The 22202-nt window shown below is 42.6% G+C and overlaps 2 protein-coding genes across 3 annotated transcripts; one reads left to right on the forward strand and one right to left on the reverse strand.

Moving 5' to 3' along the window:
- The first annotated feature begins 68 nt into the window (after window positions 1–68).
- LOC139455898 (isochorismatase domain-containing protein 1-like) lies at window positions 69–5519 on the forward strand. The gene is made up of 5 exons (XM_071237443.1): window positions 69–457; window positions 724–771; window positions 2725–2880; window positions 4275–4391; window positions 5254–5519. Exons 1-5 carry the CDS (start codon window positions 332–334, stop codon window positions 5398–5400), a joined length of 594 nt encoding a protein of 197 aa, XP_071093544.1. The 5' UTR covers window positions 69–331; the 3' UTR covers window positions 5401–5519.
- Window positions 5520–12578: 7059 nt separating this feature from the next.
- Window positions 12579–20160, reverse strand: LOC139455899 (uncharacterized). 2 transcript variants are annotated; one of them, XM_071237444.1, is made up of 6 exons: window positions 20129–20160; window positions 17553–17600; window positions 16153–16310; window positions 15432–15596; window positions 13300–13346; window positions 12579–12669 (listed from the first exon to the last, which is right to left on the reverse strand). In XM_071237444.1, the coding sequence occupies exons 1-6, from the start codon at window positions 20143–20145 to the stop codon at window positions 12622–12624; spliced, it is 483 nt and encodes a 160-aa protein (XP_071093545.1). In that variant the 5' UTR covers window positions 20146–20160; the 3' UTR covers window positions 12579–12621. The 2 variants fall into 2 exon arrangements, with proteins under 2 accessions (XP_071093545.1, XP_071093547.1); XM_071237446.1 differs by lacking the exon at window positions 20129–20160 and adding an exon at window positions 18758–18789.
- Between the last annotated feature and the right edge of the window lie 2042 nt (window positions 20161–22202).

Genomic DNA, 22202 nt, shown 5'->3' on the forward strand with positions numbered 1-22202 from the left:
CAACCCGGAAGTTTACGGTCGACCAACTATGCATCCTCTTTTACAGAAGAGTAGCATGGGATTAAACATTATGTTGTATATTGAATGCACTCGTATGTTAATATAAGATGTGTGTATGACAATGACGAACATTGAAACTATTTGTTAAAATATAATATACGTAACTGAGATGATATCGACTACTATGTTGTTCTTGCGACTATTATAACTAAACTACATTTCGTAACAATGATTTCTCCCTATGTAAGTTTCACGCACATGCCGAAGTCCAACCGGCTGCATCAACGTTGATGAACTGTGTGCTGAACTCACGTAGCGACAGATTTACAAGATGAGCGAAAAGAGACTTGGAGATCTCCGGCTGGACCAGACAGTTTTCTTCTGCTGTGACATGCAAGAAAAGTTTCGTCCAGCGATCAAACATTTTGCCGATATACTGCAGATAGCACAAAGATTGGTGCGTTAAACCACGGACGTACATACATCTATATACGTCTTTGGTTAAACAAGGAACTTCCTTAGAATGTGTTACTGTATTGCGAGTATATCCTGACGTTTTATGCGTTATATATTTTCAATTATAATGATAGTAGAAAGCTTTACATATATCCACGATGCCTAAATGTTCTGTCGCGATTGGGGTAATTTAATTTATTTTTTTCAGATGTTGTAAATAATGTATTATTATTATTATATTCAATAGTTTCATTTTGTCTTTCACAGCTGAAGGCATCAAAGATTCTCAACATTCCACTAATTGTGACGGAACAGGTAATCCATAGCTTGTGAACATAGTAGATAATTAAAGGACAGCTAGTACGGGTATAAACTTCAACCAGAATCCCCTTCGGCCAACAAACATGAGGTACTGGGGGTCTATCCTGCTCCGGAATAGGCCTACCCAGAATGCCATTTCCTGTTGAGTGTTGTATGATGATTATAACATTGATAACCGCCTCCGTGGTCTAGTGGTAGAGCGTCCGCCCGCAGAGCGGAAGGTCTGGGGTTTGATCCCCAACCGCGTCATACCAAAAGACGTTTAAAGATGGTACTTGTTGTTACCCTGTCTGGCGCTCGGCATTAAGGGGCTTAAACAAGGACTGGTCGGCTCGGAGTCAGTATACTGTGTCTGAGTGGGGTATTCATGTTAAACTGTGGCATGGTATCTCAGTGAGCTAGCACTATAAATCGTCATCAGTCCGGAATAGTACTAGCAGCCACACAAACGCACACACGTACATGCACGTCACTATATGTGCAATAATCACCTCACCTATAACCATTATGATAACATTGATATGAAATATTACCCAAAATAGTCTTAAACACTGGGACTGGTCTTATGTCCATGACTACATGTGAACATGCTCAGTGTTTAAGTTCTCCATATAAGACTATTATAGGTAAGTACATTTGCAAGGTTCTCCAATTTACATCGTAATGGGGGAACGGGTTGCCCATAACCTGTGCAGAGTTGCCTCCCTTGGGCATCTATGATTGTGGTTTGAATCCACCTTTGCCCTGATTATGTTTCTAGGTTTGTCAGCACCATACCCATGTTTGTGGGTTTCACCAAAGTGGTAAACATCTGAGAAGTGCATCACTTCGGGCTTTCCTTCCACATTAGGCTGACACGCCGTTATATAACTAGAATACTGTTAACAGTGGCATTAAACCAAACTCACATCAACCAGATCGGGTACTCAGGCTTGGTGACTTGGTTGATGCTTGTCATCGATTTCAAATGTGTGGATCGATGTACATGATGTCAATCACTAGATTTTCTGGTCCAGACTCAATTATTTACAGACCACCGTCATATAGCTGGAATATTGCTGAGTGTGGCGTTAAACAACAAACAAACAAACAGACATTATGGGGACTGGTTACGTGATTGAAATCAACCTATTCATCTTGATACGTAATGTTAATAATGTATGCGCATAAACCGATATCAATAAATTGCAACTGATCCCATGGCATTTGATTTGCTAAGCAAACAAATATTTTTTATTTCTGTGTCCATAAACCGACAAACATTTAGGCTACGACCACAAACAGAATACTAATACCAGATTGGCTGATAATGGAATGGGCGGGGTTTGTTCCATTATTGCCCTGATCAATGTTGTTGATTTCATATTGTTGTCTTCGGTGGTTTTGTGTTAGTGATTAAATAAGCACTCTGTGAAGTTATCATTGTTTACATATTTATTTCAAGGGTGGATCCAGCATTTTTGAAAGGGAGGGGTCCAAAATATGAAAATACTTTTTTCAGATAATTTTACTGCCTACAACAAACTACATTTGGTTTCCAAAAGGTGGGGTTCCAGAACCCTTCTCTGGATCTGCCTATGTGTTAATAAAAATTGATTTCATGTTTTTATGTTTATGAAGGTATTTGTGTAAAATTTGGTGTGAACGTTTCACAAAGTGTGAACACAGGTTTTCATGTTTCCACCTCCATTATCCCAAAATGGTGAAGTCAGTTCTTAGGTAAACATCAAAGAATAGCATGTCACAATCATGTATTTCAACATGATGATTATAAAGATATCATGTGATAAATGCAAGTCCAAAACAAATCCACTATTGAAATTAAGATATGCTACATAAAAGTACAGTAGTCCAAAAAACAATAGTCCAAAATGAAGCGTAGTACAGTCTGACTTATTTTATTTGTGTCTCGCCCAGCATTGTGATTGCCTCTCTCTCTCTCTGCAGTACCCCAAGGGGCTGGGTGCGACAGTATCAGAGTTGGATGCCGCCCATGCTGTTGGGGTTTTCCCCAAAACCAAGTTCACTATGTTACTGCCTGAGGTGGAAGAGAAGCTACAGTCTATCTCAAACGTGAAACATGTCGTCCTCTTTGGCATTGAGGTAGGTGCAGTCTGAAACGTCAAACATGTCGTCCTCTTTGGCTTTGGGGTAGGTGCAGTCTCAAACGTCAAACATGTCGTCCTCTTTGGCATTGAGGTAGGTGCAGTCTCAAACCTCAAACATGTCGTCCTCTTTGGCATTGAGGTAGGTGCAGTCTCAAACCTCAAACATGTTGTCCTCTTTGGCATTGAGGTAGGTGCAGTCTCAAACCTCAAACATGTCGTCCTCTTTGGCGTTGAGGTAGGTGCAGTCTCAAACATCTAACATGTCGTCCTCTTTGGCGTTGAGGTAGGTGCAGTCTCAAACGTCAAACATGTCATCCTCTTTGGCGTTGAGGTAGATGCAATCTCAAACGTCAAACATGTCGTCCTCTTTGGCGTTGAGGTAGGTGCAGTCTGAAACGTCAAACATGTCGTCCTCTTTGGCTTTGGGGTAGATGCAGTCTCAAACGTCAAACATGTCGTCCTCTTTGGCTTTGAGGTAGGTGCAGTCTCAAACGTCAAACATGTCGTCCTCTTCGGCTTTGAGGTAGGTGAAGTTTCAAACATCAAACATGTCGTCCTCTTTGGCGTTTAGGTAGGTGCAGTCTCCAACGTGAAACATGTCGTCCTCTTTGTGTGGAGAGGAGCAGTTTGGTAGCCTAGTGGTTAAAGCGTTCACTCATCCTCGGCAGGCCAAGGTTCGATACCCCACATGGGTAAAATATTTGAATCCCGATTCTGGTGATATTGCTGGACTATGGCTAAAAGTAGCATGAAAACAAACTCACTCACTCACTTTGGAATTGAAGTAGGAACAGTGTGTGACATCAAGGACGTGAAAGTCTCGTAGACAATGTAATCATGAAGTGTGTGAAACTGTTACCTTTTACTAACAAATGTTATATTTGGGATAACACATTATTAGTAAAGTACAACTTTAGAACTCTTTGGGGTTGAGTCCCACCCGGGATACGAGGTGGACAGTTGGGTAGCCTAGTGGTTAAAGTGTTCGCTCGTCATGCCGAAGACCCGGGTTCAATTGCCAACATGGGTTCAATGTGTTCAATTTTCTGGTGTCACCCGCCGTGATATAGCTGGAATATTGCTAAAAGCGATGTAAACACATACTCGCTCACTCACTCCAGAATGAGGCACCTACTCGCAAGCACACAAAATCAGCGATCTAGCCCACACCGTGGGCTAGCACTAAAACATTGGCAGACTAGTACAAGCAGCCACACACACAAACATGTGCCTGCAGGTCGATATATTAGTGCAATAATTTTGGACGCAACATTAAACCTCATTTCACCTCACCTCATCTTTCACTGTTCAGTTGAGTGTTTGAACACCTTGAAAGAAACTTGCTGAATCTGCCAACTGATGTGTAATTATTTCTAAATGTCCTTTCAGACTCATGTCTGCATTCAGCAGACAGTGATCGACCTTCTGAAGAAGGACTATGAAGTTCACGTTGTTGCTGACGCGTGTTCTTCTCGCTCTCAGATGAACCGACTCTTTGCATTTGAGGTGAGTAGGAAACACTCAACTCTCCCTTGGTGGTCTAGGACATTTTGTACATGTACCGGAACTATGGATTGTCATGACCCTCTATTCATGATTGGCCAATGAAGATCTGGGGTAGACTAGGTCTTCAGCAGCCCATGCTTGCCGTAAAAGTTGACTATGCTTGTCGTAAGAGGTGATTAACGGGTGGGTGGTCAGGCTCTCTGACTTGGTTGATGCATGTCATCGTATCCCAATTGTGTGGATTGATGCTCATGATAATAATCACTGGATTGTCTGGTCCAGACTCGATTATGTACAGACCACCGTCATAAAGCTGGAATATTACTGATTGTGGCGTTAAACAACAAACAAACAGTCTTGAAATATCGGTTATGCCCCATTACCCCGCCTTTGCACTTTACTGACTGGGGGGCCGTCATTGTATGAAGCGATCTTAGCGCTAAGGTGATGGTAACTCCCATACCTTAACATAGACATACGACAGTCGTAGCGCAAAGGTTGTTTTGTACAACGACATCCAGGTGGCCCAGTCGTCTAATGCACCGCATTTCGCTGTGCAGAGTTGCGTCCCTTTGGCTTGCCAGAAACCTATGATTGTGGGTTGGAATCCTGGTTCGCCCCGATTATGATTTGCACCATACCCATGCTCGTGGGTTTCACCGAGGTGGTAGATGTCAGAAACCTGCCTAAATTGGGTTTTCCTCCCACATTAAACTGACACGATGTGATTTAAATGGAATACTGTTAGTGGCGTTGAACCCACCTCACTCACTCACTCACTGTATCAACCAATATGATTATGACACTACAATACAAAAATTGGAAGAAATTATTATTCATGGTTGCATGTTTGTTTTGTTAGCGATTCCGACAAAGTGGCGCCATTGTGACGACGAGTGAGGCTGTGCTGCTGCAGCTGGTGGGCGACAAGGACCATCCTCACTTCAAGGAGATCCAGTCCCTTATCCGGGAGCTGGGTCCGGAGTCAGGACTCGGCTGCAACTTGTGATACAGACACTACAGACCAATATTTGGAACTGCAGCTTGTTTGGTTTCACCCCACATATATATATACACACTGTGTTTATATTTTAGTGAGTACTTTACCATCAGGAAAAGTAAAGTCCCTTTAACAGCTTCATTGAAGTTTGTTTGTTTGTTGTTGACGTCTTTCCGAGGCAAGGGAGTTAACTGACTATAAAAGTCCAGTTTCCACCCTTGCTGAACTAGGCTGGAGTTATGGAGTTATATTTTGGCTTGACTAACAAGTCTATGCATAGTCCAATCAAAATCGTCTAAAGAAATCGACATCTGGTTCGTAAACTGCCTTGCAGATTTCAGTCGACAGTAGGATTTGCAGAGCATTGTCAACTCGGTGTCAGCAAATATTTTGTTCATGTTTTCATGTTTTTTATCAAGGTGCTCAAGTGATTTGACCTGTTTTATTACAGTATAGATCTTGATTATGGATCAGATCGTCTTCACTGGGCGCTACCATTTGGTTTGAAGCAAATACAAGTGATATGAGAGGTGGAATCTGATTGGTCAATAGAGGGGCATAGAAGGGATATGACTCATAATAGCCACTAGTGGCGCTACAATCGAGCCAAAGAATTTCAGCCGATCTGACTTTTACAGTCAGTCAACTCTCTTGCCTCTGGAAGATGGTTGTTGAACACCACTTAATAGAGACCGCTAGTGGATAACTCTCTGCCCAGAGAGAGGAAGGTTGGAAGTTCGACCCCCGACCACATCATACCAAGAGAACTTATGTTTGTTGTTTAATGCTGCACTCGGCACTATTCCATCTACATGATGGAGGTCTGTAAATAATTGAGTCTGGACCAGACAATCCAGTGATTGACATCCTGAGCATCCACCTACGCAATTGGGATACGATGACATGCATCAACCAAGTCACCGAGACTGATCACCCAATCCCCTAGTCGCCACTTACAACAACCATGGTCTGCTGAAGACCAATTCTAACGTGGCTCTTCAAGGGATTTTCAAGAAAAATGAAGAAATGGCTGGTAAATATTACTTCAGAAATCCTATTCAAGATGATCAAAACTTACACTGTGACACCAACAGACTCAAAGCTTTCACAATCTACTCCAAATATATTTGACCATTCAAACATACGTATGTCTATCACAATGTAGAGCAAGTTGAACCCCAAAGAGAAACAGAAACACATTGGGGCAAAGTAAAGTAAAGCATGTGTAGATAAAAAAAGCAACCATCACTATAAAGTCAATATGTAATTGGGGGCACAGGTGGCCCAGTCGTCTAAGGTGCCGCGATTCGCTGCGCAGAGTTGCTTCCCTTGGGCACGCCAGAAACCTATGATTGTGGGTTTGAATCCCGGTTCGCCCCAATTATGTTTCTAGGTTTCTCAGCACCAAAACTGGCTCATGGATTTCACCGAAGTGGTAAACTTCCGAGACCTGCATTACTTTGGGCTTTCCTCCCACATTAAGCTGACACACCGCGATATAACTGGAATACTGTTAAAAGCGGTGTAAAACCCAACTCACTCACTCACTCAATATGTAATTAAAAAAATTTTTTTTACCTGTGACCTATTCAAGTCACACATTCTGCTTAAAACAAAACAAATTGAAACAGTTCTAGAATCGCTTATAAAAATGTGATTTTAAAACATATATCTATCCTCTGACAGGCAGACTCCCACAAACTGGAACTGGATACTCTATTGTACATATATGAACAAGTGAAAACCTTTCTACATAGGTTTAGATCGAGGTAGTTTATTAAATATGTTTTTTATTTATTAAATAAAAATGACAGATTGATCTGATCTCCCTGATTAAACAAACTAGAAATTGTACAACAAAAAATTGGAAAATATTCTTTTGTAAGTGGAACACATTTCATATTTGAATAGCACTCATTCCTCCAATGGTAATATGTATATTAATATATTAATTATTTTTTTTGCGATATTCACAGCTGAACTAATAAACTTAGTAACATTTTTTTACATCTCACAGATGTCATGCAAATTTCAGAACTATTAAATATACCACAAATGAAACGCATTTATATGAAAATGGTAAGTTTAATTAACATTTTTAGCGATGACAATGTCAAATTTCACACGGCGAATGTCAAAGGTAGGGTGTGACGACTGACCAACGTAAAGGATTCATACACCATTACAATGCGTGATACGATGGTGTTAACGTCAGAATCTGATCACCGTTCCCCCGTGTCACTGGTCTGCATCACCTGTTCATGGATTGAGTCAGTCTCTGGATTCGAACCCTATAGTATTCTGACCCGTTCATCCGAGGTTGCAGAAACGTTTCAGCTGGGATTGATGCTGGGCACATTTATAAAGCTCATCCCATAAATGTTCAATTGGTGTTCTGGACGGTCAAAGCAGAATGGTTCCGTATTGCAAAATACCAATTCAAGACTTTGACAATCTGTACCAAATATTTGAATTTTTAGACATATGTGTAGACGACTATTGAGAGCAAGCTGAATCCGAATTGCGTCGTTGTGGAAAATGATCTGAGGAGAAAACCCATGGAGATAAAAAAAGAAGAAAGAAACCCATCACCATAAAGTCATGTTGTTATTAAAAAAAACATTCTTACCATTGACCTAATTCAACTCATAAAACACAGATCACTTAATTTTAAAACAAATAGATCTATGAAGTCTCGGGCAAAGTGGAACGACATGGGTACTATATTGTAAATTTACGAACAAGGTAAAAACTTTCTAGACGGGTTTAGATCTGGCCAGTTTCTCAATATGTCTTTTTTATTTATTAAATTACAATAATAGACCTGATCTAGGTGTACAATCTGCGATGTTACAAAGTTTTTGGCATGGTTAAAGGGAGAAAATTCAATCGATTTTATTCCATGAGGTAAAATTTTGATCAAAAGGAAGTAATCCAACTTGGTAATTAGAGTGTGCTCCCGTTTGACCTAAAGCGCTAACTTGCGGCGCGTACCAATAGTGGAACTAGTTTTAATGGTAATTACAAACTGAGTAAGGTTCATATACAAGCTCCCTCCAGGGTGTTTATGCAAACTTCAGACACTGCATTGTACTTTATCAAAGGGAAGTAACTGTGTTGAGAAAATATTCTGTGTCGTCTGCGCTTGTCCGAAGTTATGACGCCATTCGACCTTGCAGCAAGGGATGTAATGGACTATCGCTTTGATCAGCTCTACTTTCCCTATAGAACGCGGAAAATTCCACAACATGTGGGGAGTTGAGTTAACACACTGTATGGAGCTCATACAAGGGACATTACTCTTATTTATTATTTGCATATCATAACACGATTATCCCCCTTAGACCATTACATTGATTGCGCGGTACTGCTTGACGCCTTCACATTTCACCGCGCTGGCGGGGTAGTCTTTCAATGACGTTTATATATAGGTTCATGTTTACTTCTATCTTGATTCTGTTGTTATTTATGTTGTTATGGGATCATGCAACGACAGTTTATCTCACACAAACAGACCTACCGGAAGTATCCTAAGCGCCTGATGCCATGTTGCAAATATAATCAATCTTTCAGAATATCACTGTGGCACAGGGAATATGATAGATATCGATTTACCCCAAAACAGTTTCGCATAAAGCCATATCACATTAGATCAAAACTTTGACGTCACAGTATATTTATTTTTAATGGCAAGTTATGTGCAGAGATATGCAGTTAGTGTAAGTATGTATTTAAAATTACATATTGATAATGTTTTGATTTGAAGTTTACACGATATACGGCTTTTCCATTGGACGAGAGGTCGGTCACATGACCGCGAAATTGACGTTCATAAGTGTATGAACGACACAATTTGACGTTCATACGTTTTTCACGAGACCGTGTTCTTGAAACGACGTAAACACTGACGGACTACTTCCTGGGGAAACCCCTGGGAATTCCCTCGCACGAAAACATGCATAAGCGTTCTTTCTGATCATTTAGAACCTTTATTCTTGGTCTCAACGTTTCAGTATACTTTCAGAAATGTCAGAGAGCGTGACTACATGATTGTTCACGAATATCCTCGCTACGGCCCATCCTAATGAACAAACGAAGAAATGCACATCTAAACTATCGTAGTATCGACTCGATCCGTGCCTAGGCTGACATTGACCGTTTCCAGCAATCTATGAATTTACATTTGTGTCTGTTTAACGCATCTTTATTCATCTTTCAATGATCGGCCAGTTGATTAATGATGACTAACACATGTAACCGCCAAAAGTTCATCAACAACTTCGGAAATCTCTCCCGTCACGTTTATCGTGTCGGCCATTTTGACGTCTTGTACTTGATGTAAATGTATTACGACGCGCTGTCATTGTGACTGACTTACTGAGGTAGTTCTTTACAGACCTTTCTCATCTAATGAGGATATGATTTGAACACATGTGCTGCATAAGATGTTTCTGGAGAGCAAGTTGTGCATCCATACGCCCATGTCACCTATCTTTTTGAGGAACTATTTTACTCCGCGATATAGCTGGTTGTTGTATGGCTGTCATTGTAATGATGAAGTCACACGTACTAAATATAATTGTGTTTAAATCTCGGCCTACATCTTTTGAGGTAAGAAATTGTGATAAAAAAATTATAAGAATTGACCTTCACTTTGTGTGAGTTCATTGGAGTATGAACCTTCATAGAGTGAGAGCCAAACATTGTATGAAAGTCGTCGCAAGCTCCGACGTTCATACAGTTTGGCCCTCACTCTATGAAGGTTCATACTCCAATGAACTCACACAAAGTGAAGGTCAATTCTTAATTGTTTCTCACCTCCAGGGTTTCCCTAGAGGGACGGTCGGTCGGTCGGTCGGTCAGAAAAGTTATGTTTAGCCTAGGCATACTGAACTGCACCCAGAGAGCAAAACGTCTTGCACCACAGGACCATGTAACTAATAAACTAATAATAATGATAAGCAAACTCACAAAAACTCGTCTGTGAGTTTGTTTATTGTTATTAGTTATATGGTCCTGTGCTTGGACATATCATTGAAAGAATTCGTCCGTTTTAAACCTGACGAAACCAGTCACCATTCGCCCGTTTTTCATATACGGTCTGTTTGTCACCGGATTTTTGCGATATTTTGGGCAGCAATAGGCGCCAACGTTCTTAAAGACTTCAAATGTTGCAATCCCGAAACAGTTAACACTCACATTTGTGAAAATCAATCGTATGGAAATCTATTTCATGAAAATACACGACATTTCAACAAATCAGATCAACTATGCGTTTCTTTTTTGGGAGAACATATAATAAGCATTTATTAAACTTAGGTCCTAGGAATGAAATACCCAATGTCTTGAATCTTCTAAGAATAAGATTGATGATCGAAGCACGCACTGGTGTTTATTTTTCATAGTGGTAACTGCCCCCGTACATTTTGACTACCCTAAGGGTTTCGTTTATATCTGTATGAAGTATGAAATGACAAAATATACGTACGAATATATGGAAACACAGCACTTGTTAGCAAATTATCTCAGTGCAAGTGAACCAGGCATATAGGTGGATGGAAGGAAGCTTGAATAGGCTGTGTTTGTTCGGAGTCATGCTTTTTGTGGTACGCATTAGTCACTTTAACTCTCTTATCGCTGAACGAATTACCGAAGTCGTAGTCAGGTTTTAAAAAGTGGTAGTATATATCTGCTTTAACGACCAAGGTTGCACTAGCCCCGAAGTACACAAATAACAGAGAGGCCGTCTATGTGATTGCCATTGTTGCAGTTTTTCATGTCATGTGTTTTGTCAAATATCAACTTTATATGTGAACTACAGTGGAAGCCAATTCTATATCGCAACACAGAAATTATATCCATTCGACCGTTGTTCTCAAAATTTGTTTTCAAGAAGCGGCATACATATTTTTCATGCCCACCTTTAATATCACCGCCCGCCCGCCTATTCCGTGTTTTCCTCACGCGTTAAGTTGTGAGTGAGTTGGGTTTAACGCCGCTTTTAACAGTATTCCATTTATATGACGGCGTGTCAGCTTAATGAGGGAGGAAAGCTCTAAGTGATGCAGGTCTCAGACGTTTACCACTTCGAGGAAACCCACGTCCACGGATATGGTGCTGACAAACCTAGAAACATAATCGGTGCGAACCGGGATTCGAACCCACAATCATAGGTTTCTGGCGTGCCCAAGGGACGCAACTCTGCACAGCGAATCGCGGCGCCTTAGACGACTGGGCCGGCCGTGCCCCCTCTCGCATTAAAAAGACATGCTGTATCTGAAATACTGCTGAAAGCGGGAAAACACAAAACTCCCTCTATTGTTTGTTTATTTGTTTGTTATTTAACACCGCACTCAGCAATATTCAAGCTACATGACGGCGGTCTAAATAATCGAGCCTGGTCCAGACAATCCAATGATTGACATCACGAGCATCGCAATTGGGATACGATGACATGCATCAACCAACTCCCTCTAGTGAGTGAGTGAGTATGGTTTTACGCCGCTTTTAGCAATATTCCAGCAATATCACGGCGGGGGGACACCAGAAATGGGCTTCACACATTGTACACATGTCGGGAATCGAACCCGGGTCTTCGGCGTGACGAGCGAACGCTTTAACCACTAGGCTACCCGACCGCCCCCAACTCCCTCTAAATACCTAAGGCCTGTTTATATGCAGATTACTGTACAGATGTGTACAGATGTGAATCAAGTGTGTAAGGTGAGAAGCATGAAGTCTCTTTTGTTTGTTTTTTACTCTGCACCGCTAATAAATAAAGTTTGGAACAGACAAACCAGTGATTGATCTCATGAACAGGGATTAGTGTCATTGGGGTCGAACACAGCAATATTCCAGCTATATGATGGCGGTCTGTATATAATCGAGTCTTTGCCAGACAATCTGGTGATTGACATCAAGAGTATTGGGATACAATGACATGCATCAACCAAGTCAGCGAGCCTTACCACCCGATCCCGTTAGTCCCTCTGACGACAAGCACTGGTTGAGTGAGTGAGTGAGTGAGCATGGTGTTTCGCTGTTGTTGGCAATACTCTTGCAATATCTCGGTGGGGAACACACATTGTACTCATTTGAAGAATTGAACCCAGACATTTCGCGTAACTAGTGAACACGTTTACCACTGGGCTACCCCTAAGGGATAATTAGGAAGAGTAAGATACACGTTAACAACAGTATGATTTATTTTCTTCAGTGATGTTGTCAGAATCAGGCAGTTGGGTGCTTGTGTGAGTGAGGGACACAATCTTGGTACAGCTGAAACAACAAGAAGGTAAAAACAACACCCCCGCGGAAGTGAACAACACCGTGGCAATACGCAGACAACACCAGTGGATCTTATGTAGATTATGCAGACACCGGTGCGTCAAATGTAGAGTAAACAGACACCAGCGCGTCATGCGTAGTATATACATGCACCACCAGTGCGTCACACGTAGTATGTACATGCAACGCCATTGTAGAGTAAAGAGACGCCAGTGCGTCGCATGTAGCTTATACAGACGCCACCAGTGCGTCACATGCAGATTATACAGACGCCACCAGTGCGTCACATGCAGATTATACAGACGCCACCAGTGCGTCACATGCAGATTAAACACACGCCACCAGTGCGTCACATGCAGAATATACAGACACAACCAGTGCGTCACACGTAGATTATACATGCAACACCAGTGCGTCACATGCAGATTATACAAACGCAAACAGTGCGTCACATGCAGATTCTACAGACGTAACCAGTGCTTCACATGCAGATTATACAGACCTCACCAGTGCGTCACATGCAGATTATACAAACGCAACCAGTCGTCACGTGTAAAATATATCGACACCAGTGCGTCACAGCTGAACAATAAAAGAAGGCTTTGTGTGGAGTTGACTCACATGCGTCATGAAGATGGTGAACTCCACCTCAGATACCCGGCCATCAGCTGAAGGCAGAAAACACTGTGAGTCTTGAGACACCTCGTGTAAATTATAGTTAGATGTCTGTACCTTAAGATGCATTAAGCACCAGCCGTTCTCTATTTTCAAAGAAATGTTTTAAAATATAAGACCACATCTGTCATTGGACCCGTGAAGATCCTGGCACAGAATAGGTCTTCAGCAACCCATGCTTGCTATAAGAGACGACTATGCTTGTAGTAAGAGACGACCAACAGGATCGGATGGTCAGGCTCGCTGACTTGGTTGATGCACGCCATCGTATCCTCATTGCGTAGATCGATGCTCATGCTATCACTGGATTGTCAGGTCCAGACTCGATTATTTACAGACCGCCGTAAAATAGCTGGAATATTGCTGAGTGCGGCGGTAAATTGTGATTGAGTGAGTTGGGTTTAACACCGCTTTTAACAGTATTCCAGTTATATCACGGTGTGTCAGCTTAATGTGGTAGGAAAGCTCGAAGTGATGCAGGTCTCGGAAGTTTACCACTTCGGTGAAATCCACGAGCCAGTTTTGGTGCTGAGAAACCTAGAAACATAACCGGGGCGAACCGGGATTCGAACCCACAATCATAAGTTTCTGGCGTGCCCAAGGGACGCAACGCAACACAGCGAATCGCGGCGCCTTAGACGACTAGGCCACCCGTGCCCCCGCGGCGTTTAGCAACAAACAAACAAACATATGTCATTGATCGTATTTTGAAAAAAACGTGGGAGATGCACCACAGAAACATTTAATACAAGAGCGAGTGGGTGAGTGAGTATGGTTTCACGTCGCTATTAGTACTATTCCAGCATATTCACGGCGGGGGACACCAGAAATGGGCTTTGTACCCATGTGGGGAATCGAACCCGGGTCTTCAGCCCGACTAGAGAACGCTTTAATCAATAGGCTACCCCGCCGCCCTTAAAACACGAACACTGTATGTGTCTCCAGTACTGAGCCGCATCACGTGATGCAATACAGCTGAGGATGCAAACACATATTGCCACCAAGCAGTTACAAAATATTATTAGAAAATCAATTCCGTTTTCTGTATTTGGAAAAATGAGTAAAGTACTTCATCAGAGAATTAGATATGGTATACTCATTTTAAATGGCTGTTTTATACTGGCGGACAAAAGAAAGTATACACCTGTGTTTCTAAGGTGGCTTAAATGAAACAAACAAGAAACGATTTATTCGATGATGGTGTTTTTGATACGGGTATATTGTGTTTTGGACTTTAAGTTTGCGGGACCGCCTCCGTGGTCTGGTGGTAGAGCGCCCACCCGGAGAACGGAAGATGGTACTTGTTGTTACCCTGTCTGGCGCTTTTAATTTTTGGGTTCAACGTTTTTGGTTGAATGATCCAATTTTCAAGTGTATACATTCTATTGCCCAGTAGTTTATATGAAAATACATGGTAAGCGGCACTAAACCGTTTTCAGGAGTAGACTCCACACTTATTAATTCTACCTACGTCGTTTGTAAAAATACTATGTACATCGTATGCAGAATAAGACAGCTAACTCATGGCAGGATCTCTTGTTGGTGGCATTGTCCTGGCAACTGGTTTTAGCCAGCGATTGGTAAACTCGGAAGTCTACGTCGGTCAAACCAATTCAGGTTATAAAGTCAACGTTTCAGTTTTGCAAAAGTGACATGTTTCCCCTATAACAGGACCCGTAAAGAGCAATATAATGCTGTGTTATATACACAGTTAATGCAATGTTAACTTACCTCTGAATTTAAGAAAGTGCAAACTTAGGGACAAGACGTTAGGGACAAGAATTGCCTGCCGCTGGCAAATATATCCGCAACAGACGATACTAGGTATTATGTTATTGTTCTGTCCCAGAAACAAACCTCTGTGGAGATCACAGGTGGCTCAGTGGTCTAAGGCCGCAATTTGCTGTGCAGAGTTGCGTCCCTTGGAGCAGAAACCTACGATCGTGAGTTCGAATCCCATATCTGCCCAGATTATACTTCTAGGTTTATCAGCACCAAACTGTACTGGTGCATCATTTCTGGGGCGTGATTCCCACTCACTTACTCACTCACTCCTGTGTATCAATATGGCGACTTACTGTCCACATCCACCAAAGCCTTGAGACCGGGCACGTCGTAGAGTCCAAGGAAACCGTCGTTGGTGCGGTCGAAGTGGTCGAAGAGGTAGCTGGCAAATTCAGGGACGTCCTTGTAATATTCGTGCCACTTGGGGAGGAACTCCTCGCGCGTGATCATGCTGTCACCTGTTTGGGGAAGAGCTTTGCCATGGATTGTCATGTTTTGGAGGAAGAATATCAACATGGTTAAAAGCAGTAGGAGGAAGGGCGTTACCATGACGCCCTCAATCAACTACAATTGTGCCACTACACTATCTCAGTGATCTATAAGCTCCACACACCCTCAATCAACTACAGTTGTGCCACAACACTATCTCAGTGATCTATAAGCTCCACACACCCTCAATCAATTACCATTGTGCCACTACACTATCTCAGAGATCCATAAGCTCCACATACCCTCAATCAACTACAATAGGTGCCATTGCGCCATCACTCTCCTACCCAACACTTGAGTGATATCCCTGACTTAAGATGTCGTAAGCTAGTTACAAGTGTCCCCAACCTATCGTAGGTTAGGTGGCGTCTTACGATGGGGTGTAAAGTTAGGGGGTCTTTGTGAAACAGCACAAATGTTTAAGAGGTGGTTTACGAGGTGGTTTAGGAGGTCGTAGCGCTAAGAGGCTTCAGTGCTATGCTAAGTCACTGCATAGTGAGTGTGACTGCGCTATCTGATGATTACCGTTGGTGTCGAACCTTCCGACAAACTCGATCAGCAGCTCCAGGTCGGAGATGTAGCGGTCTTTGTTGGTGTCCATGTCGACCATGACCATTTCGATGACGTTGTCTGCAGTCAGCTTCTCAGCGTTGGAGTGGATGCAGTGCTGTATTGTGCCCTGCCTGTTGACGCAGGAAGAGGAAGATGTCATACCTTGACCACACCGTTACCATCGTTACCACAGTATGACCACGCTGTTACCATCGTTACTAAAGCATGACCACGCCGTTACTATCGTTACTACAGTATGACCACGCCGTTACTATCGTTACTACAGTGTGACAACATCGTTACCACAGCCTGACCACGCCGTAACCATCGTTACTATAGTATGACCACACCGTTACTCATCGTTACTACAGTATGACCACATTGTTACCCCAGTATGACCACACCGTTACCATCGTTACAAGAGTTTGACCACACCGTTACCATCGTTACTACAGTATGAACACATTGTTACCCCAGTATGACCACACCGTTACCATGGTTACAAAAGTACGACCAAATCGTTACCAGAGTATGACCAAATCGTTACCAGAGTATGACCACACAGTTACCATCGTTACCATAATATGACCACACCGTTACCATCGTTACTACAGTATGACAACATTGTTACCACAGTATGACTACACCGTAACCACAGTATGACCACGCCGTTACCATCGTTACTACAGTATGACCACATTGTTACCCCAGTATGACTACACCCTTTCCTCAGCATGACCACCCGATCCATCTAGTCACCACTTACGACAAGCATGGTTTTCTGGAGACCTATTCTAACCCGGAATCCCCACTGGAATATTATTCTCCAAGGTATCAAATCTACAATATTATACCTCCAAATATAAGGGAGCTAAATTTCAATATAATTTGTATATTGTAGCCATATACATGATATAGCCAGAACATTGGGTTTCAAATTATATTTGTACAATATCATACCCCCAAATATAAAACACAACAGTTTCTCTTCTTGAACATCATCGTGATGCATCTGTTTGGTTGGGCATGCCTTATATATTTTAAGTGTAAGCTAATGTTGTGCTGTCAGGTTGACGGACTTTTTAAGAAAGATGAAGGGCATCCTGATGGAATAGTTTGTTAATCGTTTCAGTATATATCCTCCTCCTATGGTGCGTTCAATCAGAAACATCGCCCCGATTGTTTCTAGGTTTGTCAGCACCATACCCGTGCTCGTGGGTTTCACCGAAGTGGTAAACGTCTGAGACCTGCATCACTTCGGGCTTTCCTCCCACATTAGCTGACACGCCGTGATATGACTTGAATACTGTTAAAAGCGGCGTTAAACCCAACTCGCTCATTCACTCAATAAGAAACAGGCCAAGGTCACTCACCCGTAGGCCGACGCTGCGAGGAGAAGGACGCCGAACAAGAACATGATGCTGGAAGATCAAGGTCAAGGTCATTGGCGATTTCTTATATACTGATGCGACCGGTATACAATTTAGAGAGACTGCATGAACTTTAAGAATGTCTAAACGCTATCGAGTGTACAAGTATGCTATGCTAAAGAAATGTCTGCCACAGAACCATATTTTTCTGAACACATAGGCGATGAAGGGAAAACAGTTTGTCAAACATCAATGGCGATTGAGGGTCAGTGTTATATGAAGTGAGGAGTGAGTGAGTGAGTGAGTATGGTTTTCCGCTGCTTTTAGCAATATTCCAGCAATATCACGGCGGGGGACACCAGAAATGGGCTTCACACATTGCACCCATGTCGGGAATCGAACCCGGGTCTTCGGCTTGACGAGCGAACGCTTTAACCACTAGGTTACTCGACCGCCCCTATATGAAGTGAGGAGCAAATGAAATTATAAACTTGAAAAGTACAAACAATTAACACTTTTTTCCGAGTCCATGAAAGTCACGTGACATAGCATAAGTAAACCTCGAACAGCTGTATTCTATCAATTTTGAATTTGTTTTAATTCTTTTACAATGCCATATCGAAACATGTCGGTAAGATGAATTCATTGTTGCAGGATAACTCGTGGTACATGGGGTTTTGTGCGTCCCTCTTTCGGTTCGTGGTATAAAACCTAACGAGGGGCTAATAAAATCCCACGTGACCGCCTCCGTGGTCTAGTGGTAGAGCGTCCGCCCGGAGAGCGGAAGGTCCGGGGTTCGATCCCCAGCCGCGTCATACCAAAAGACGTTAAAAGATGGTACTTGTTGTTACCCTGTCTGGCGCTCGGCATTAGGGGGCTAAAACAAGGACTGGTCGGCTCGGAGTCAGTATACTGTGTCTGAGTGGGGTATTCATATTAAACTGCGGCATGGTATCTCAGTGTGCTAGCACTATAAATCGGCATCAGTCCGGACTAGTACAAGCAGCCACACACACCCACGCGTGCATGCACGTCGCTATATAAGTGCAATAATCTTGGACGCGACGTTAAACCCAATTTCACCTCACCTCACCTAAAATCCTACGTACCCCGTGTACTCCTGCTACAACTTATATTATCTATCGAGGTAATGAAAATGTATTCATTCCAAATTTTAATTCATTGATGGAAGTGGAACTGCAACCTACCTGGATATGGCCAAGAAGTCAAATGTTGGCTGCCAAACAATTGTTTATCTAAGTTTTGATATATCCGGACACCTGTCGTGGTCTCACGGTGTCAGGGATGGGATTGGGCGGGGTCACTGGAAGGATAATCTACGATAGCTTAGAGAAGTACCTTGGGAAAACAATCATTATGTTGACGGTGCTGTTGCTTAAACGAACGGTCGCCTATGACGAACAGTCGCTTGTATCAAACTGTCCGACATAACAAATCTTCATATTAACGAACAGTTGGCAATAACGAACACTCGTATATAATGATTATACGGTTATATCGAACAGTGAATGAGTGAGTTGGGTTTAACATTATTCCAGTTATATCACGGCGTGTCAGCTTAATGTGGGAGGAAAGCTCGAAGTGATGCTGGTCTAAGACGTTTACCACTTCGGTGAAACCCACGAGCAGGGGTATGGTGCTGACAAACCTAGAAACATAATTGGGGCGAACCGGGATTCGAACCCACAATCATAGGTTTCTGGCGTCCCCAAGGGACGCAACTGTGCACAGCGAATCGCGGCGCCTTAGACGACTGGGCCACCCGTGCCCCCCTATTATGAACAGTCGGATATAACAACCATACGGACATGCATGTAACGAAAAAAAATAAATTTCCACGTCAATATCCCAATTGCCCGAAAGCTTTATGAAAAAGTGTAATTTCTCGACTGTGGGACAAGTACCGTCAAAGGGGAAGGGTTGCAATGGGACCTGGGCGTGGCAGGCCTGAAAAAAGGCACCTAGGCATGATCGTCTTATCACATTAATTGCACTACGCCATAGATTCAAACCTGCTCCTGTTATCAATAGAGAACTCGGTACAAGAAAAGGAAAGTGAATTTTAACATCTACTGTTAAAGGCGGCTTATGCAGACCGCCTGAAGGCAGGGCGTCCTGTGAAGGATGGGACCTTAACAGTTGACCATAGGCGACAAGGATTGGGGTGGGCTAGGCAATACCAGGGGCGGGCTGTGTGCCATTGGTGTTACACCATGTTAACAGACAAATCAAGGTTTTGCCTTTATTTTGGGTCATTTGGACATTTGGCTGGCCAGCGTTGACGAAACTTTGCGTCCCTTCTCTAGAGTTATCGGCAGAAATTTGGAACTGCAACATGACGATGCCAGACCTCTTCGTGACAAGGTCGTCACCCATTATGTCCGTTAAAAGACGTTAAAAGATGGTACTTGTTGTTACCCTGTCTAGGGGCTAAAACAAGGACTGGTCGGCTCGGAGTCAGTATACTGTGTCTGAGTGGGGTATTCATGTTAAACTGCGGCATGGTATCGCAGTGTGTTAGCACTATAAATTGGACGTTAAACCCCATTTCACCTCACCTCACCCAATAGAGCATGTGTGGGAGTTCTTCCGGCGGAGAGTGTACGCCAGAGACCCGTCAACGTGGCTCAGCTCGGGGCGGAATGGTGGGCAATACCAATAGCAGCCATACGCAAGATAATGCACAGAATGTCACCAAGGAGTGCTTGCACGCCCAACATGGTAGACGCATTAGATACGGATCTACACACCAGAAATTCATTTTACAGACATTTATCATCATTACACCTTTACCAGTCTGTCATTTTCAGAGGTCCCAATATTTTTCGTCGGTACGAGAGGCGTTCAATAAGTTTTGCAACTTCAATATAAGACCAAGTCGTAGAATATCTTTTGCCCTTTTATTTTTCAATATAATCTCCATTCACCTCTATACACTTATTCCATTTGTCCCTCAAACTTTTAATACCACTTTTATAGAAATCCGCAGATTGGCCCTCTAACCACGCCTCTGTGACAGCCGTTATGTCCTCGTCATCCTGGAAGCGTCTTCCACCTAAGGCAGATTTCATTTGCCGGGACAGGAAATAGTTACTTGGGGCTAAGTCTGGGCTGTAGGGTGGGTGATTTAACTGTACAGCCCAGACTTAGCCTGATCACCTGATGAATGATGAAGAGTAAGCATATACTCCGAAACGTTGTTTTCCTAATAATAAAGAAGATGGCATCCATCAATTCTCTTCCTTATGTGTATCACTTCTAAATGCCTTTCAAAGACCTCATCTGGAAAGTATATATGTAGATACAGAAAGGTTTTGACAAACAGTGCGAAAGGGCTAAACGTGTTTATTTGAAGGCGCCTCATCGGTAGGTAAAAAACGAAACAAAAATGACATTTTTATTTGACGGTGATGCGGGTATCGCATGCAGCATTCCATGCATCATATCAATGAGTATCTATCAACCAGTTTTAAGTAAGTATTTCTTTTATCAAATCCAATTTCCAAGTGAATACTTTCTTTTGCTCAACAGCTAACGGACGTGCTTGCGTGCGTGCGTGCGTGCGTGCGTGCGTGCGTGCGTGCGTGCGTGCGTCTCCACCCTGGACTCACAGCCAGCTGTCTATTCTTTCCAACTAAATCAACACGGCTGATCACATATTATTTCAATGGATAATCGTTATGACAGCAAATGTTCAAGAGTGAGCGAGTATGGTTTTACGCCGCTTTTAGCAATATCACAGCAATATAACGGCGGGGAACACCAGAAATGGGCTTCACCCATGTACCCATGTCTGGACTCGAACCCGGGTCTTCGGCGTGACGAGCGAACGCTTTAACCACTAGGCTACCCGACCGCCCCCTAAAACACAACTGTGATACCCGTATCAAATACATCACCATCGAATAACCATTTCTTGTTTGTCTCATTCGTAGCCACCGTCAAACATGTGTCTACTTTCTTTTGTCCGGCAGTGTACTTCATATGCATGTAACTTTTATAAATGTATATGCACTTTTGCACATCTCGGTGAGGGGTGCCTTGTTACTATGTATACCAGTAAATTGAATTTAGTTTACTTTGTATGTGTTGTTTATCATTTATTATGTTACGAGGTGAGACTGTCATAACATAACAGGATGCGTTAGCATAAGATTTCAACCATAATGCCAGCTCCTAAATTTAGTACTATCGTTCTAGGTCGTGGGCCAAAGTTTTTCCAAAGGCCGCGATAACCCGGTTTTTTCTATTGTATTTAAGGTGGGCAAATTTAAATGTCTGACACTGTGATAAGCTTATGACATGGTGACATTGGTATCTTTGAAAGTACCATGTAATCTTGATAAACTGATCGGACTGAGAGAGATTTACATTAAGGTCAATCTGATGGATTGTATCAAAACAAAAAGAAACTTCAACCGCGATTCGCTTTCCTGCGAATAACTCAAACTAAAAGATTCCTTCGTTATCTGATATGTGCTGATGCGGCATAAAGCACTATTCAGGTGCTCGTGAAAATGTAATCTATCGGTGGCAGCCTTCACAAACACATGCAAAGGCAAGGCAATTGGTAACCCAAAGAACATGGGTGCATACGGTACAAGCAGCCTTCACAAACACATGCAAAGGCAA

Source organism: Haliotis cracherodii, unplaced genomic scaffold (assembly GCF_022045235.1).
Source record: "Haliotis cracherodii isolate W230 unplaced genomic scaffold, xgHalCrac1.p SCAF_11, whole genome shotgun sequence".
In the NCBI taxonomy this organism is placed as follows: domain Eukaryota; kingdom Metazoa; phylum Mollusca; class Gastropoda; order Lepetellida; family Haliotidae; genus Haliotis; species Haliotis cracherodii.